This window comes from Dermacentor andersoni, chromosome 5 (genome assembly GCF_023375885.2).
Source record: "Dermacentor andersoni chromosome 5, qqDerAnde1_hic_scaffold, whole genome shotgun sequence".
NCBI classification, from domain to species: Eukaryota; Metazoa; Arthropoda; class Arachnida; order Ixodida; family Ixodidae; genus Dermacentor; species Dermacentor andersoni.
Genome location: NC_092818.1, coordinates 155,504,322 through 155,523,098, shown reverse-complemented (window position 1 = coordinate 155,523,098; position 18,777 = coordinate 155,504,322). Strand labels below are relative to the sequence as shown.

The 18,777-nt window shown below is 44.3% G+C and overlaps 2 protein-coding genes and 1 non-coding gene across 7 annotated transcripts in view; 1 reads left to right on the top strand and 2 right to left on the bottom strand.

The window, feature by feature from the left end:
* Positions 1 to 2,513: 2,513 nt before the first annotated feature.
* Positions 2,514 to 18,777, bottom strand: part of LOC126531425 (ATP-binding cassette sub-family G member 1-like) — a 39,461-nt gene continuing 23,197 nt past the window's right edge. For 2 of the 4 annotated variants that reach the window (XM_050178944.3, XM_055071160.2), the window contains 7 exons: positions 18,600 to 18,714; positions 17,131 to 17,282; positions 15,888 to 15,989; positions 14,409 to 14,577; positions 13,155 to 13,255; positions 6,218 to 6,373; positions 2,514 to 3,088 (listed from right to left, as the gene is read on the bottom strand). In XM_050178944.3, coding sequence (XP_050034901.2) covers positions 2,741 to 3,088; positions 6,218 to 6,373; positions 13,155 to 13,255; positions 14,409 to 14,577; positions 15,888 to 15,989; positions 17,131 to 17,282; positions 18,600 to 18,714 — 1,143 coding nt within the window. In that variant the 3' untranslated portion in view covers positions 2,514 to 2,740. The remainder of the gene's footprint in view (positions 3,089 to 6,217; positions 6,374 to 13,154; positions 13,256 to 14,408; positions 14,578 to 15,887; positions 15,990 to 17,130; positions 17,283 to 18,599; positions 18,715 to 18,777) is intronic. The other 2 variants (XM_055071161.2, XM_055071162.2) reach the window with 2 other exon arrangements.
* Positions 6,694 to 18,777, top strand: part of LOC126531431 (uncharacterized) — a 146,503-nt gene continuing 134,419 nt past the window's right edge. Inside the window, exon 1 of one of the 2 annotated variants that reach the window (XM_055071164.2) lies at positions 6,694 to 8,485. In XM_055071164.2, coding sequence (XP_054927139.2) covers positions 8,344 to 8,485 — 142 coding nt within the window. In that variant the 5' untranslated portion in view covers positions 6,694 to 8,343. The remainder of the gene's footprint in view (positions 8,486 to 18,777) is intronic. The other variant, XM_055071163.2, reaches the window with a different exon arrangement.
* On the bottom strand, positions 10,210 to 10,282 carry TRNAT-CGU (transfer RNA threonine (anticodon CGU)). Its single transcript has one exon. It is a non-coding gene; the product is annotated as a tRNA-Thr (tRNA).

The window sequence follows — 18,777 nt, the reverse complement described above, 5'->3', positions numbered from 1 at the left end:
CACGGACCTCATACCCTCGTGCCTGGGACGGGCTCACGCTGGAAGCCGTGGGCCCGGGCCGTGCTTGGGGCCACGGTTGGCCTAAGTCGGGCCTTCAAGCACACGCGAGAGCTCTGGATAGATCCGAGAATTTCTGAGCGAGGCTCAAGCGACAAGTAGGAAAAACAGGCTCTTAATTACCTTAACAAGCAAACAAACAAACAAACACAAACAAACAAACAAACAAACAAACAAACAAACAAAAATAACAGTACTTGTTTGTTTTGGTTGCATATATTTTTTAGAAAAAACGTTCCAATTATGTTTGTTATTGAACCAACAAAGTTCTCGCCATGAAAAAGAAACATTACAAGCCGCTCTCGATACGGCGTGACTGTTATCGCTTTTGAAAATTAACAGTTTTTTCCTTCTAGACACGATTATTTTATTCCAGCGTCATTTTACTTCTTTTCAAGCGTTGCGCCTCATTGACGTTAAATTTATAGTCACTGCAGTACGCATAGATGGCTTGCACCTTAACCGAATTTGCAATGTTATTTGTGGGCCTTACATTTGTACATGAGGAGCGGGCTCAGCATGAAGGATTGGTGTGGCAGCACGTTTCCCGCTTTCATTGTTTTCGGGCCAAAGTTAGAATAGGCAAGTTGAGCTTTCAGATGATGTTGCACTTAATATAATTTTAAATTTTGTTGCAGTCAAAACAAAATTGCTTTTTCTGGCATCTGAAACGACAACACATGCGTGAATTGAATTGAAATCTGGAGTTTTATGTGCCAAAACCACGATTTCATTATGAGGTGTGCCGTAGTGGGGGAATCCGGAATAATTCTGACCACCAGGGTATACTTAATGTGCTCCCAATGAGCGGGACACGGGTTAAGAGGAAGCTTTAGCTCGGGTGCTCTTATCTAAATACATGTAGAGGGAGATTTCGTTTTCTCGGTAACTACTGGATCAAATTTGACGAGGTTTGTTGCATTTAAAAGGAAACCTTGAAATCTAGTGACTGTGAGTTTTAAATTGTTGACTGAGGTCGTCAATTTTTAAATAAATATTGGCAAAAATCGAACATTCTCATAAAACGAAACTATGAAGTTTACAACTCTGTAACCCTGCAATGAAAAATGAAATCACAATTATGCGAATTGCATCTAATAGTACATCTAAAGCGGACACAACTGATATGTTACACATGAATCTCAAAAAATTTAGTAAAATGAAAATACAGTTTTTGCAGAACCCTTGTACACAACGTAACAAAGTCACGTGAGATGTAAAATGACATATTGAATTTGACCGCTTTGAATGATCTAATACGTACTTTTTACAGAACCGCAATATCTGTCCTTGATATAGAAATGTTAATTTGTAAACTTCGTGCTTTAATTTTTTTTCAAACGCGAATTTTAGAAAACTGTTGAAACGAAATTCAAGCCTTAAATCGAAATTCCGCTTCCGACAATCACTATAGTTTGATTTTCGCTCTGAAATGCAACAAAATTCATTGAAATCAGTCCAGCGGTTATCCCAGAAAAGCATTTTTGCTTTTGCGTTTTACATGTACCTGCGCATATTACGCACGCGCGCGCACACACACACACACACACACACACACACACACACACACACACACACACACACACACACACACACACACACACACACACACACACACACACACACACACACACACTGCGCTATGTCATTCTTATTTTATATGACTTCATAAGGCTGTATGGTCAGACGGAAAGTGTGTGTACATTATAGGCAGTGCTTCGGCGTTAGCAGTATTTATCGAGTCTTTAGCATTGTGTGGTTGTTAGTATTCCTCTCAATTACGCCCGCCCCTCCCTCCCTCCTCTCTTAATGCATAGCAGTGTAGCAGGCTTATGTCCGAAACTGAGGACTTCATCCTGAGGATGAAAAGGGTGGCAGGAGCTCACCACAAGTCACTCTTGGATAGCGCAGGCCTTGTGGCAGCAATAAAATCGATAACTTTTTAGTGTTTCCTAATAAATTCTTGCACAGAATGCTAGGCTGTTGCCTGTGCCACACTAAGCTGTTCTGCAATGGCCCTAAATAGCTTATCAGTGTTCTCACTCATCCAATCGTCATGGCCTCCGCCTGCTACAAAAACTAAACCGCCTAAATTGAGTCTGAACACTGGCAGTGCTTATTTCCCTTTGTCTGAGATGACATTTGGCCATAAACATTTGTGACCTCCCAGAAAGAAAGGATTTAATGACATTGTAGAAGGTGGCGATATCCGGGTCAATGTGGTCGGCGCGTAAGGTGACTACCGCAGCCTACGACTTCGTCTACTGTGCCACACTGGCAGATGACACCCAGGAAAAAATATGCTAAATAAGTGAGAGAGTTTAGTGAAGATGACGTTAAGTACGTAGACAAATAGAAAGAGGATGTGTGAGGCGACTCGAAGCCACGTTCACAATCGTCAAATACCTCGCGCACACTATGTATAGCAGAGAGGAAGTAAAAATGAATCTCTCAACTTCGTGGTGATCTAGCCTTTAATGCACAATAACTTTCCGCTCGGTACACCGACCTTAGTCAGGAATTACGCACAAGTGAAGAGTGTGTTTCAGGTAGTAGATATCACAGTAATACGCAATCATGAGCAGTTTCTGCACTCGTCTCGGTTGGATCGTCAGGATTCTGACTAGAAGAGTGTGGGCGTCTGCGTATTTGCTCGTGCCGCGAACTTCTCGCAAGGAGAAAACTACTTCTTCAGTCGCAGACGCCACCTGAGAATGATGTAAGCGATGGTCTTGTAGAAGGCGTCCATGGCGAGCAAGATACCGAACTTCAAAGGTAACCAGGCGTCCTCAGCGCCAGTCTCTACGAGGACTTGCTCGGGGTCGGCGAAGAAGCAGAACGTGTCTTCGTCGCAGTGCAGTTCGGCACGTCCGCTGCCGTATATTGCATACAGTATTCCTTGGAGTGCATGGTGAAGGTGGGACAACTGGGTTACCCAGGACACCGCAGGGTGGAGCAGCTTTGGAGGCATAAAGTAACCGCTGAAAATGAACGATGGTGACGCAGCGGGGAGCGCCACGAAGAGAGCCGTCTGAAAGTGCAGCCGGATATTTAACCTATGTGAGTACACGTTCAAAAAATTGGAAGGGGCACATTTGCTCTTTGAATAAGTGTTCACTCAAGAGACCACAAATTGTGCCGTTTGAAGACTGTGACAGTGCCAAAACAGCGTTATTCGACACGCACACTGCATGTGCCCGAGATGGATCCAGAAATGGGAAAGGGGGGGGGGGGGGAAGGGGGTCATGGCACGGCGCAATTTTGTCAATGCCGAAGCGCTGGCTTGTGTAATAAGGGGGGATCACTATGGGGTTTGAGATTCACCTCCCTTCTGGATCCACCAGTGGCATGTCTAAGCTTACCATTTATAAATCCAATAGATAAAACGTGTGCTTGAGTCCGAGAGACGCTTGACTGGACTAACTGTAAGTGTTCTTATAAATCAAGAACAAACGAAAAAATCTTGCCGAACACTGAGCCTGACAGTCTGACAGACTAGCTTTAATTAATGAACAGAGTGGAAGGTGCTGTTTAGGCTTATTATCTGAACGTTAAAATATTTTCAACTTGTCGACACTCAATTTAAGGTCCTAAAGACGGGCTCACTTCTTGGAAAGTCGCAAATGTTGGTGGTGCGGCTTTCCTAAATCAAACATGACTTTTAACCAAGTCGAAAACATTTAAAGATAAATTCAGCTTTGCATTTGAATAGCAAAAATACCTGCAGTTTGATGCCTCAGCTGGAAAAGCTCCTATGAACATTATATTAACGGTTGTACATCCCTCCCCACGTGACCACCTATTCATATTAGGCTTACTGTAAAGTTGGTCAAAAATTCTATTTTGTCACATGTTTTTTATCAACAACAGTTGTACGGCTACATTCTTAATCTTGTTCCACAAAAGTTCCACTAAGGAAGTGCAACATCGAACGGAATGTCCTGGAGCGTCGGTTCTTCCTTCGGCGGCGGAGCTTTTGTCCCTGTTACTGCATATAATTCTTATTCATGTTCCATATAAGTCTCGTTAAGTAAGCGCAACATTTTATTCTCGTTCTACATAAATTCCACTAAATAAGCGCTACATTGTTGCAAAAATATCCTGCTTATTTGGTGGAAGTTTACGTGGAACGAAATTAGGACTGTGCGGGCTGAAGGTAGGCTATGCACCCGTTCCTGCCCCGTATATTTCCGCAAGGATTATTGGCCGATATAGTACCCTGAGGGGCTTGTATCAACAGTATACGGGGTTATGAATTTTAAGATTTTCGATATTTTCAGATATCGCCTTTGCCGATAACATAATTGTAGTCCTTGGAATTGATTATTCAGAGTGGCGGACATCACTTCCACGAGAAATCGAAATACATATTCAAGTAATTAACAAACATTCGCTGATTAACCTCTTAATCAATTAGATTAGGCGCATAATGATAGTTAATAATTGTAGCCGGTGAGTCTTGTGAGGCGTATCCACTGGGAACGAATTTCCAGAATTACACCAGTTTGGAGGCATGCGCGGTCAAGCTCGCCGTACAAATGCACGGTTGTTCCGCTTACTTTTTAATCAAAACGCTCTTTTATGCACTGAAGCACGAAAGTTACTGAAAAGCCCATGTATTTCGTCCTACACTTTGGGAAATAACATCTGCAAACTGGTGTTATCTTGGAGATTCATTCAAGCGGATACATCCTACAAGCTCACCAGCTACGTTTCGTAAATTGCAATACGTGCCGTAATGTAATTAATTCAAAATGTAATTGGGGATCGGTTTGATTAGTTGACTATGTGTTTCGACTTCTCGTGCAAGTAACGTCTGCTTCTTCGAATGATCGAACTGCAGGAAAAGAACTATGTTTTCTGCCACAGACGGCTTTTAAAAATTCCGGAAAACTTAAAGATTATCACCCTTACGTACAGCTGAATGCGTATGGATCGGGCCTTACAAGAAATCCAGAAGTCCGTCCTAGTCAGACGGTACATTTGTAAGATACCTAATTCGTTCAATCATCATAAGCAGCTGGACTACCCCGAACACCACCACAATCATCGTCATCATAATCATCATTATCATCAGCCTATATTTATGTCCACCGCAGGACGAAGGCCTTTCCCAGCGATATCCATTTAGCCCTGTCTTGCGCTAGCTGATTCCAAGTTATACTTGAAAATTTCCTGATTTCATCACCCCGCCTAAGTTTCTGCGTCCTCAACTGCGCTTCTCTTGCCAGTCATTCCGTAGCTCTAATGGTCCACCGGTTATATGCCTTACGCATGACGTGGCCGGCCCAGCTCCACTTTTTCTCTTGATGTCAACTAGAATATCGGCTACTCCCGTTTGCTCTCTGATCCACTCCGATCTCATTCGGTCTATTAACGTTACGCTTAACATTTTTCGTTACATCGGCCTTTGCGCTATTCTCAATGTGTTCCCAAGCTTCTTTGTTAAACTCCAAGTTTCTGGCTGTGCTGGTATGTTAGTGCTGGTAGAATGCAATAATTGCACGCTTTTCTTTTCCGCGATAGCGGTAAGATGCCCCTGATGATCTGGTAGTGCCTGCCGTATGAGTTCAAACCCTTTTTCATTTTTCTGTGAGATTCCTCGGCCTAATTAGGCTCCACTGTAAATAATTGAGCTATATAAACTTACAACTGCACAGAATCCAAAGGCTGAATGCCGATCATGAATTCTTGTTCCTTTGGAAGGCTATTCAACATTATCTTTGTCTTCTGCATAGTAATCTTCAACCGTACTTTTACAATTTCTCGGTTAAGGTCTTCAATCATTTGTTGTAATTCATCCCCAGTGTTGCTGTTGAAGGCTGTTGAGATATTCGCTGCTGATCCTCACTTCGAATCGTTCCCAGTTTAATAGATTGAATATGTCTGTTAAGCATGCCGTGAATAGCATTAGGGAGAGCGCGTCTGCTGACGCCTTTCTCGATCGACGTTTTTTCACTTTTATTGTGAAGAATTGAGGCTGCTGCGCAGCCTTCGTAGATATTTGCTAGTATATTCAGGAATATTTTCTGGGCTCCTTGATTACGCAATGTCTCCATGAATGCTATTATCTATACTGAGACAACTGTGTTTGTTGAATGACTATCTTTAAAAATAAAGAAAATGTTTGCGCAAAACAGAAATGAGCCCTTCTGCTCACCTGCGCGCTGGTCGAGGCTGACACAACCAGAGCTAAGCCTTGAGTCGTTGAGCACGCTTGTAGACACAAAAGCACCACGGAGGCGAGTCGCCACAATTCAGCTGGTTGCGATGTCGCCCAGTAGACTATAACAACCATCGCACTTGGTCCGAGAAGCTGCAAGAATGTATACGTATGGTTACATGTTCTAACATTCACACTAGAATAGGTGCTGATACATCGGATGGCAGGCACAAAGACTACCTTTAGAAAGGAAAGAGAAGTGGTCCTTGTGGGGAAGGAGAAAAAGCTGGCGCTATTTTCTGCAACCCATGCGGGAGCACGGCTCAGCGCCAGCAGGGTGGAGGGGATGGGGTTAAAAGAGAGAGAGGGTAGGAGGGAGAAAGAGATCATAGAAGAAAGGGTCATAGAGATGGAAGCGAAGTAATGGCCGATCAGGAAGCCCGAGGTAACGGCCATCCGTTACCTCGGGCTTACTCGACGACACTTAGGAAGGCTGGAAAGGAAATGTCCGCTAGTCCTTTTATGCTCATGCTTTATCGCAGATTTTCAATAAATAAGTAAAGAAGCGATTCACCAAGGATGTTTCCGTGCGTTTTGCTTCCTTGGCCAGGTAGCGCATTAAGGAAACGCCACAGACTACAAGCAATCTCTCCGACTCTCTCGTCACGTTGTGCTAGTGAACTTGTGAAGACAAACAAATTTTATTTATGCTGCTGAATGGACTAACAGGCTAGGAGGTACATATCAGTGCGACGTGGAAACAAATGCTTTAGTTGTAGTACGAGGGAGTAAGAAGAAACAGAGCGGGCAATAAATTTGAACTGTTTATTCGTACAGCAGTCACAAAGATACAACACATGCGCAGGCCTGCAGCAGTCACGCTATAAAAGCCACTGCATTGTGTCACACAGTTAGAACTTGCTTCCAAAGAAATATACAGGGTGTCCCACATAACTTGAGCCAAGGTCGGCTTCATCGTGACTCGTGACCAGGAAGCAACAGGGCGTTCTTTATCCCATTGGCAGACGCTCGGCCAGCAGCATGCATTTTCGCCGTAATCCGACGGGAGCCGACCTTGTTCACCAAACGCACGCTTGAGAGCAGCACGATGCCACTGCGCAAGCGCTCTGTCACGTGGCTTTTTTCATATTTCACGAGCTTTCTTTGCAAGCCGGAAAAAAGGACTACGTGAGACGTATCGTAAAGGAGACAACTCGATTGGTGGTTTCTGGAGGTGCTCTCCAAATCTGCGTGTCATACCTGGGGTGCTCAGCCAATAATTGAAAAGTTGGGTATTAAATTTAATTCAAGTGAGTTATGGAAAAAGAAAGAAAATGTCTGAGTTACTATAGGCTACTGCGAACCCTATGCGTTCGGTTAAATTCGGTTCCGACGTGCCTTTCATTTTTAAATTCTTGGCTCAAGTTATGTGGGACATTCTGTATAGACGTATCACTAATGCAATTCATGCTATTAATATGAAAAGCCTCCAAAAATTGTCGTGTTCAGTCGTCAGTGGTTTTGCCGAGTATTGTTATCTCACGAAGGAGAGGCTCACACTTGTAGGCAATGCTAGGTGCAAGTAAGTGCGCATTGTCTTTGTTCTTTAGTGACAGACCATGCTCCAATGCTCGGTCGTTGACACAGTGTCCAGTGCGACCTACATAGGCCTTCCTACACTATAGTGGTATAGCACAACCGGCGGAAAGCAACCGCTAGTTTCATTATCGAATGTAGCGCCGCCCTCACCGCGGCCGGCTGTTAAACAAAATAGAAATGATAAAATTTCATAAACTGCAATGTTTCAGTTGTGCTAGCTGTTACGGTGTTTTTATAACCAATACAATATTAAAATACAGTGACGTTTATTGCGTGAAGAAAACGATAGCGCTTTCACTTTTCCTCACATGAGTTTGTCGCTTTCGTCTGAGATGACTATTTACCTTGTGACTAGCCAGAGACGGTGAGACGGCGACGACTGATTGCTTCAAGCCAAGCTGGCTTAGCCGCTCATGTTTGGTGTGGGCGTTGTTGAGTGTTGTGCCATGTTGTGCGCATATTCCTCGACCTTGGCGACAGTTCTTGCTTTTACTGGAAGACCGACCACGTGAAACTTCGGAACCATGCTCTCATTAGCGGCGTCTCAAGAAATGACTGAGGCAAACGAGCTGGCATCAGCTGTCACGATGGCTATGTCGGGGAATCGCAACACTTGTGCGGCTCTGTGGTGTACGCCAAGTTCTTTAGATCCACCAAAGATGACAGGTAAGCGATGTTCTGTTCTGCAAGCGGTTGGCTTTTCTTATTGAAGCATTTTCGCGTAGTCACGGAAACCATCAACGAACTGGAGTACCCTTGGGCCTTTGCATGGTGGAAGCTTAGTTTAACGTACAGTTCCTTCGATTAGCTTGCGTTAACTTTATTTTAGCTTGGCGTTACAATGATAATTTTTGCCCACCTGCGCTGACGTTCGCTACCGAAGATAGTAGGTTCGTTGACGTGATGCGTGCGTTAATTCACGGCTGTGTCTCAGGGCTAGCAGTGAGCTTGCGACGATTCTCTATCGGCAAGAATTAAAGCACACGCTACGAGCGCTGCATTAGCGCTTTTTGTTTTCTAAAATGGGCTTATTCACAGATAGCGAAAAAGAAAAGAAGTCGCTCGAAAAGGATCAAAAGGGCTGCCCTGCAGGTGTTGAAGTGGTTTATGAGACCAGAGATGCACAAGCTCTTGGGAAGCCAGATACTGTTCTAGGGCGCTGCTTGTGTTGGGTGATTCGTCAGTGTTCAAAACTCTGATAAAAAAGGAAGTCGCAGATTCTCCCGAAAGGCGAATCATCGGTTGCGATAACAAATTAGTAGACAGCTATACGAAGTAAGGGTAGTAGTCTTACCCGCATAAACTCGTAAACATTCGCTTACTGACTAAATTAACAAGATACGGTGTCATGCGCGCACAGGCAAACAGAAACATATCCCACTCGATGAGCGCATACACTCGCTGTCAAAACGCTGTCCTGGGCTAGAGTGGCAGAAGCAGCGAGCGAATTGACCTTCATTGAAACTAAGAGGCGAGAACACAGCGCACAGAAAGCTATGACGCACCTAGACTCTGCATTCATCGCAGATTGCTCAAGGTACATTTAAATAAGTGGCGAAGCTTGGAACGAAAAGCGTGCCTAAACCTATCGCCAGATATATCATTTAGTGGTGACAGAGTGAAGCGCGACTAGATGAGGGGGGGGGGGGGGGAGGGGGCAAGCACTGAAACTAGAAAACCTACGTAAAAAAAATATTCAGTTTAGAATAAGTTTTGCCGCACTAAAACAACAAATGATTATTTTATTATATTTCACAGTTTATTAGTTCGTTCTTGGTCACCCTTACCAACCAGTGATTCTGGCGCAGGATGGGCAAGGCTGTGCAGACCAGCTGTTATGTCTTGCGGAATGACGTTACTCACTTGAACGCCGCGCTTTCATCCGAGTTTATTTCCTTGCGTGTTTGTTCAAAATGTGGCATGCGCTTCACTTCAAATTTTGCGTGACGGCGCTTGTTCGCGAAAGCAGTGAGTGCAGATTTTTGTTATCGTGCAAGTTTAGCTGCGGCACCAGACGCGCTGTCTCGTCGTGACGGTAAATTAGGAATGTTCCGCGAAGAAACGTTGCGCTACGTTCGTTCACTCTCAGTAACAAAGGCTCTGAGTGTCCGACGGGCAGCAAAAGTATTGAGCGGAATGTTTTCTAAATGATAATGTGGGACAATGTTGTCTGGTAACTGTTGGATATCAATACATGCTGTCGCATAGAATTGCTAATGATTCTGTGAAAGGTTTTCGCGTATATGTTCCTATACGTTACTACTCATATCATAATAAGGCAACAAACACTGACACCAAGGACAGCATAGGGTTAAACTACTTGTGCTTAATAAATGAAATAAAGAAACCATAAATTAATGGAAATGAAAGTGGATGAAAAAAAAATGACTTGCCGCAGGTGGGGAACGATCCCACAACCTTCGCATTACGCTTGCGATGCTCTACCAATTGAGCTACCGCGGCGCCGTTTCCCAATCCACTTTCTTGGGTATTTATGTTTCCTTGTAGAACCCTGGGAGTGTTAGCCAGTGCCACCACTCACAAACCTTGGCGGCGGATGTGGAACATCTTTCTGCTGCAGGCGTCACGAGAACATCATCTTTTTGGGCGAAGGCAACCGGTCAATAAACCCAGACATGCTACCTGAAGGCATCAATGTTGCCGGATTCGAGACCCTCGGTTTGTAATAAACGAGAAGAAAGGGGGTTAACCGAGGGGCCCGATTTTTATTAGTCATATCATAGGAAGCCAACAAACACTGACACCATGGACAACATAGGGGCAATTACTTGTGCTTAGTAAATGAAATAAAGAAACGATAAGTTAATGGAAATGAAAGTGGATGAAAAAACTACTTGCCGCAGGCAAGCTTCGTAGGAAGCTTCGCTACCAGTTTACATGTACCTTTGATCGCTTTTACGATAGGGCCCGTGCATCCGACTTCACTCATCGCAGATCGCTTTAAGATAAGGCTTGTGCGGCCGCGTCCTCGAAAAGATAAAGGCACCAAGAAAAAAGTGACCAGCTCCGTCCAAGGGCGCAAGTGTGCTTTGCTGCCATACGTTCAGAAGTTATCAAACAAGCTTAAATGAAGTCGCAATAATACCATGTAGCAGTTGTTTTCTCGGTGCCATGCAACTTAGCTGGGTTGTGTCAGCGCATCAGGCGCGTTAACAACAAGCTCGGATGCCAGAAGAAGCACACCAGACCTTACGTAAAATTTACGACTGGCGTTCTATATTAAATTGCGCTATCGTGTGGCAAGACCTGTGTACGCCAAACTGGACTCTGTATAATGGGCCGAGCACGGGAGCATGAACTATCATCAAAGAACAAAGGCACCAGCCGTGGTGGTGTAGGGGTATTGGAGTTGCGCTGCTAAGTCCAAGGGCACGAGATCAAATTCGGGCCGCCACGGCCGCATTTCAGGGGGGGTGAAATGCAAACGTGCATGTATCAAGCGGCAGAAGGACTGAAAACGAGGCCAGTTGTAACCTATTCTTCCTTGGGCAGCGCACAGACAGATCGGACAGACTGGCTGGAGTTTAAATATCAGGCTACGTGTACATGCCAATTCCTTAAAGGGAGTGGTGTCGTCGCATCTTGCCAGCCATTGCCGTGATTGCGGCTGCGCGTCTTATCTTTAGGACACCTCAATTATTATGAAAGATCAAGATCAGCGCACACGTGAGATTGCTGAGGCATACAACATAGTCAAGAACAAGAACAGTTGTATAAGTCAGCGGTCAGTTTCCTTGGCAAACGAAGAGATCTCGTTTATTCATCGCTCGTGAGTGTATTATAACTTTTTCATGTAATCCGCATGACTTTCATGATTGCTGGTTATGTAATCTTTTCCTTCAAATTAATATGTTCAGTAGTTAAACGAGCGCTTGTCCTGTCTTCTTTCTCGTGTTCCGTTTGTGTGTGCGCTGCCCAAGAATATACATGTACCGTGCATTGGGGGCACGTTGAAGAACCCCAGGTGGTCAAAATTATTCCGGAGTCCCCGAATACGGCGTGCCTCATAATTAGATCGTAGTTTCAGCACGTAAAATCCTACATATATTTAAGTGCTTAAGCATTCCTATGCTTTCCCAACGAGAAAACTGTCCCTCCCTCTGTCCCTAAGACGACCGCTTTCAAGCTAGAGCCCGCAGCAGCGAGCGGATTCCCCGTCGTGCCGCCTCTCGCTTCAACGCCAACAAAGCGGCGAGAACACAACGCTCACGGAGATCTCAGCACACGCCTCACTCTGCCACTTTTGCAGATCGCCTTCAAGATACGGGTCCGCGCGTCTCTGTTCAGGGCTAAGTGGCGGGAACACAGCGCGCGAAGCTATCACGAGTCGGCACTCTTTGGCGGCATCGCAGATCGCTTTCAAGGTACTGCCTGCGCGGCGGTGCCATACCAAGCCGCCGGCTGAGTACGTTTGGTCAATGGTTCGACGCGGATGGCTAAGGCGCTAAAGAGCGATAGCGGCTTATAACGATCGGAACGTCATCAGCGTAGCTGGCGCCGTCGTCCGCTGCCGCTAATGTCGCCACAGCGCTGTCGTTTGTACTGACCGGATCAAGTTTCATGACATTGATAATGACACCGGGCTGCGTGGAGATGAGAAAGTGGCACAATGCTTACGCATACTTAGACAACTCCCTGAGGAGGTTCTGCGTGATTTTTTTTGAAGAACATAGACAGTGCACAGTTACGTGGGCATTACATTGCCTGTTAGTGTTAGCCACTGCTTGCCTCCTTTCTTATTTTGGAAAGTCTCCAACTATTCTCGTGCCAACGTGTCACTGCTTCAGGTAGCAGTGACACGGGGTTACATGGGGACAATCGGGTGCTTGTCCAATTCGACTAAGGTGGCTGAGAGGGATGCTCTTTGCGCGTTGAAACGAGGGCACTCACAAAGAATGTGCGCGATTGTTTCGTTGCACCCGCAGAAGTCATAAAGTGGGCTGTTGATCATTCCGATAAGAAAGGAATACGCATTTGAAAATGCTTTTCCAAGCCACAGACGAACTAGAAGGGTACAGACACGTCGTAAAAGGTAGGGCGGAATACAGAGCTGTAAATTAAGGTCCAGGGCATGAAGGCGTGAACTTCTGAATTCGGATGAATTCCATTGAGCTAATGTTAGCTCACACGCAAGCGCGAAAAATATTTTCGCTGCATTGGCTCTCGAAAGAGGAGTAAAAACGCAGTTGACGCCGTCATGGGCAGATTGTGTAGCTGCGTGCGCTCGATCATTGCCATGTATACCACAGTGGCTAGGCATAAACGAAGGAGATAAACTCGGAAACTTGCTAACAATAGCGCAAAATGCACTTACCAGGAAGGGGACTTCTGTCAACACTCTGGCGAGGTAATACATCCCAGGCTTGTACCAACAATTTCGGTTCTCGCGCAACAATACACTCAGTTCAGTTGGAACTGTGATGAAAAAAAAATATCGTCAGCGAAACTCAACTATGTGAGTGTCGTCGCAATTATTTCAAAAGTAGATTTCGGTAAAAATATGATAGATGATTTTTGGTGTTCAAAGTAGTTCACAGTATCTTATTTTCCGATTCGCTGTTTAATATCAAAGTCGGAGATTTTTCGCAGAGAATATGGTGCTTGTCAGAATGACCTTCCCTTAAGTTTTAATTCTCACATTTTGGTTAAGCTGAAAAATTAAGTCACTAACTTTATCCGCTAGCAATCCTATCGTTATCTGCCTTTTATAATATACTTTCGGTGGTAGCGTAATGGTGTTGAGCTTAGCATGGTGTTGCAGTGGTGCAGCAGTGCTGTTGAGCTTAGCAAACACAATGATGTTTTCTTCTACTTTCCTTATTTTAAGAAATAACTGTTGGGCTAGTTGGCCCTGCATAAATGTTGAAGGGGACGATCCAAGGTGCCAGACTGTTGCATAAGTAAGCGGCCTTCCATAGCTGCACGGTTTCTTATATGAATTCTTATGCGATAATGCTGTACATCTTTGATGCGTACGCGTGGTAAGATCTGTATACATCTGCGCCACCTACAGTGGCGCTTGTGTCCGTCCCCTCTTCCTGATGGTGTATCGTTATTTTATCGCTAATTTTCCTCAACATTTGTGCCTAATTTAAGCCATGCAGGGCATCTTATCACACTCAGTTATCCCGACTGTCATTGACCAACCATTTATGGGATTTTACATCCCCTGTATTTACTAATACCACACAAGGATCTACATTTACATCAATAGTGCTATAGGCCCCGAGAGTGGCTATTAGCTAATCGAATGCGGTTGTGCCATACAGTTTCCCGCGAGAAGAACTGTTACCTTTCCGAATGTTATTTCCCTAATCGGCAAATTTTTGCTTTCAATTATTGGAACCTATATTATAACCAATAATTTATTTTAGAAATTCCAGGTCCTTCTATTTTAGTAATTTCGAAGCACGCTTGTTCAGCACGTTTGCTGCTAGCATATGTGTATTTCTTCTTTCGTACTATTTTCAGCGACCACCAGATTCTCGGTATCGTATATTTCCATTAGTGGCTACGCATCATGGTTGAGGAACAGAAACATGAACATAAAAAAAAAAATCGTGCTTACAGATCATAGCAGTCGGCATTGTTGACTGGAAGAGCAGCATGGATAGCATAAGTATAATTAAAGATAGATTGTTTATTGCTCGAGCTGCTTCGTCACCAATGCCGTAGAAAAGTGTGATTAGCATTGCCGCAAAGGCAAGGTAGGCAGCGTAGCGCAGATGTGTCGCCACCTGTCGTAAGACGATAAAAAATATGTTTTAGGCATTGTATTCAATGGTGAATACGTGCAATATTTGCCTCACTATATGATTGGACAGACAACTAGACATATTAAACTTCATGAACTGTTGAAGCAAAATTTGTTCACACTGCTTCCTTAAGATTTCTGAGAGCGTAAAACGTGACTGCTGTATGTGTTCTGCGCACGAAGGTGACACAGTCGCGACGTTTTACTTCGTTCATATTTTCCGCCTGGCACACCCTCTAGACTTGAAAGAGAAATGGAAACACCGTAAAAATAGCCCTTAACATGCAGAAAGCTGTGCCGCCCTTGCCGTCCAATATTAGTCCTTTTTAAGGTATGTATATATTTAACAGGTTCTGCTCCAGTTATTCTTGTAAGGATCATAATGCTTTAAAAGGATATTTGAGGCAGAAACGAGTAGAAGCCAGTATTCACCTGGGAAATCAGAGCACCAGCAACCTAGTTAGAGAACTTGTGTAGACATAGGGCTGCAGACCAGTGGCTCGCTTTGAAATTAGAAATATTTCCCAGGCTGCGGCACGCCCAGATTAAAACTCTGTTCCACACTTCTGGAGCCTACGCCAGGTAACGCCAACTCTGTGACTTTGGAAGTGTGGGAAAGAGCCTTCCAAGAACTTTTTACCCATATTTCAGACACGTAGGACTGTGAATTTAGAAATTTGAAATGTCACAAGCCGGCTAAAGTATGGCATATGACAAAGAAGACGTCGATTTTTTACGAAAAAATTACACTGTGGATTTGTACTCCTTTCTTTATCTTTCAGATGCACTATATATATATATATATATATATATATATATATATATATATATATATATATGCGTGTGTGTGTGTGTAATATTATACGTGTGGAGTGCGTTGTTTTCACACGGAGTACACCATCGTTGCCTTTCGTCGTCTCATTTCGCCGCGCTTGTATTTTTGACGCCCATAGCAGTATTTGTGTCAGACAGAGTTAAAGTGCTCTGATGGGCTTACTATAACATTACACTGAGCCTGCAAGTTATTGTTATGCGGTAATTTTCTGCTTATCTAAAGAAGGGACACACAAGCACTAACACTGTTTACACGTATTGGCTGGCTAAGTGTTTCGTTTTTACCAAAATAAACAGTGCAAATCGCGATTAAGCCAAGAAAATCAAGTGGTAAGTGTAAGTTGCTAGGCGTATATGATGTGCTGTACAAATAGCACTATGCGTTTAGGTAACTGTAGCGCAGAAGCTTTTAGGCGTATTCCAGCAAGTAAAAGAAAACTAAGAATGCTTGCCACTTACCGTGTTTCTGACGATACACAGAAAACATCTTCGCAGGAGAACCGTAAACTGAACGATGTAGCTGACGGCTTCTCTGTGTTGTGCCCGCGCATCTTCGAGTTCCTGAAATATCGAATTCAAGTTTACTTTTCGTTTTTGTCGACTAAGCTCTCACTACCAAAATATCTAAGCCATCTAGTTAGCTTTGCGAAGGAAATAAGAGAGAGAGTAAACTTTAATGAGCACCAGCAGTTTAGTCGGCTGGGCCTAGGCCACCCACGACGCGACGTCGAGGTCTTGCCTCTTCGCCGCTTCGTAGGGCTGCTGGGTCCCCCAGAGTTGGTCGTCGAAATAGGAGCTGCGCAGGGCGGCTTGCCATCTCGACGAGAGGGTTGCGGGATTAAGGTCTGGGTATTGATGTTTGCACTCCCATAGCATATGGGGGAGTGTGACAAAATACTTTTTTAATATACCCACAGGCTCTCTAAGGAGAACGAAAAATTTAGCGAGAGAACGAGCGAATGTCGCTGTACGCGCGCGAAGTAATGCATGACGTAAATCACAATATTTTTGTTAAAAAGGTCTGGTTGCTGTATACTTGTCTGAGAGGCGATGCACAGCCCGCAGGAGCCGAAGTGAGGCATTGCGAGCGCGCGGACTTGAGGGCATGTTGTATATCACATGATGGTGGGACGAGATTTTAGTATCAAAGTAAAAGTGAGGTCGGGGGAGGGGGTGGTAGGTGAATCCTATTCTTTATTGGCAGGCTTCGGGGATTTCATCAAGCACGCGCCCTATGTGCACTTCACTGTTATGCTTTACGTATGAAAAAAAAAAGTGCACATAGTTGCATTTATTTGCAGCAAGTGTGGCTGAGGTTACGCGTCTTCATAGGTTCGCATATTCTTACGCGGGTTTTAGGCATTCTGATACTTTGAGTCAAATTGCACAATTGCACAGGATATCATTTTATATGCTAAATATCGCAATGTAGGCCCACAACAGTCTGTAGACAGTGCTAGCGCACTGTAGCTATCAATTATCTGACGGAATAGAACTGGTCCCTGTCTGTTTTACCTGCGGCCTTAAGTGAGCTGCCCCCCCCCCCCCCCCCCCCGTTCTAGGCAAGAACATATTTAAATTACTAAAATGCACGTGCTTCTCCTTAATCCAGTTGTTGATGACGTAGCCAAAACATTCAGAATTCCTGTTAAAGCTAACGTGACTCTTTACCCCGCTAGAGAGCGACCCAAGGGTAACTCACCCGCTTTGTCATAATACGACCTCCGTAACGTGTAACTGAATGTTCAGAAGAGTGCACGACGTTGCCAGAGCCGGCGTCAACACCCTGTGGCATGAAGTGTACAGATAGTTGTGTCTGCACGTCGCCGTGTTCTCCAGAAGCGATCTCTGTTACTGAGGATGATAAGAACCTTTAAGAACAGTGGTTTTGTAGAAAAAAACTATTGCAAATAAAGAGAAAGGAAAAGTGAGCAAACGTCAACGGTAAGAGAGTGGCGTGATAGAATCGCGATACCAACACAACACGTTACAAAATAATCCTGGCGCTCCATTAAAGTATGTCGTATGACCAAAATATAGGAGAGCCTTTTGCCTGAGTCAGCTTGGTTTTATTTCCACACGTCCTTGCAATGTTAGTCTGTGAAGTTACTTTATCATGCTTAATGTTCTAAGCGAATAACCTGAAGCAGCACCACTAGATTAGTCGAGCTGCAGTGCCATCGCTATTTTATGAAATCTAACATGAAAAAATGAATGCGTTTCGTGGCTATCAGTGATCATCGTAAAATTACATGCCTAAAGCTCTTCCATATGATTCGAAATTATGAAAAGGGGAATTATTGTCTTGTTTAAAGTTACAATATTAGGCATCTACCATTACGGCAATGCTTTCAATGTTCGTCGCCAGATATCATATGGGACGCATGTCTTCTGTTACAGCGCTTTGTATTCTATACAGCGCATATAACCCCCTCCCCCCACACTCGCACACACTCCAGCCCACGCACACACACTTACATCTACAGTAATGTGTGCAGTCGCGAATGAAAAAAGTAAGCTGCTGTTTATATGACAACGCTGATTAAGAAACACTCGGACGCGAAATTCTACCAAATTATTTCCATGCAACTATATTCCACTAATAACATTTATGGAGCAGGTTGCAAGCGTTTCAACTTGTGGGGATATGTTAGCCAAAGCAAATGGAAAAATAGTTTTTCTCTGAATTTACGTATTCTTTTAGGCTTTCCGTAGCGTTGTTATGGGGACGGGGTTTTGTGACCTTCAACAGCGTCTGCTTGGAGCTCGAACCAGGTTGACCATCGGAGAGGGTTCTGCAGGGAAGACGAGGTGCTGTAAAAACAAACTACCTACGTTTAATGCATCGTTAGGGTTGAGCGGTGCGCTCCAAGACAAAAAGTACAGAAGCGTTCCGCGTGCGTGCACCTGTACGCAAGGGCAGAGAAGACGTGTCTGCATGTGGCGGCTCTCTAGCTTTCTTATACCTTGCACCATCCGGTGAACCTCATTCTCTACTAACCGTAACAGGGTGTAAGGTCAGTAATACCCAATCATTATTGCTGTAAAACGCAGCGGTCAAATAGAACGCACTTGTTCATACTAAGCGTGACATATTTTATTTCTAGGGAAAGGGGAGAAAGGGGAATATCGGTGTTGTAGACAGTGACTGGCAACAGTATCTATACTTACTGTAATCGGCTGGGTTATGGTGCGTTGGACAGTTCAAACCTTGAGATTGAAGAAAAGGCAGAAGTGCCTCCACTGAACCATTATAGATGCAGCTTCCATTTGATATCATATACAACTGGAAAATAAGAACCAGCCTACATTACGAGCAAAATATACTGGAGAGTCGATGGGTTGATTT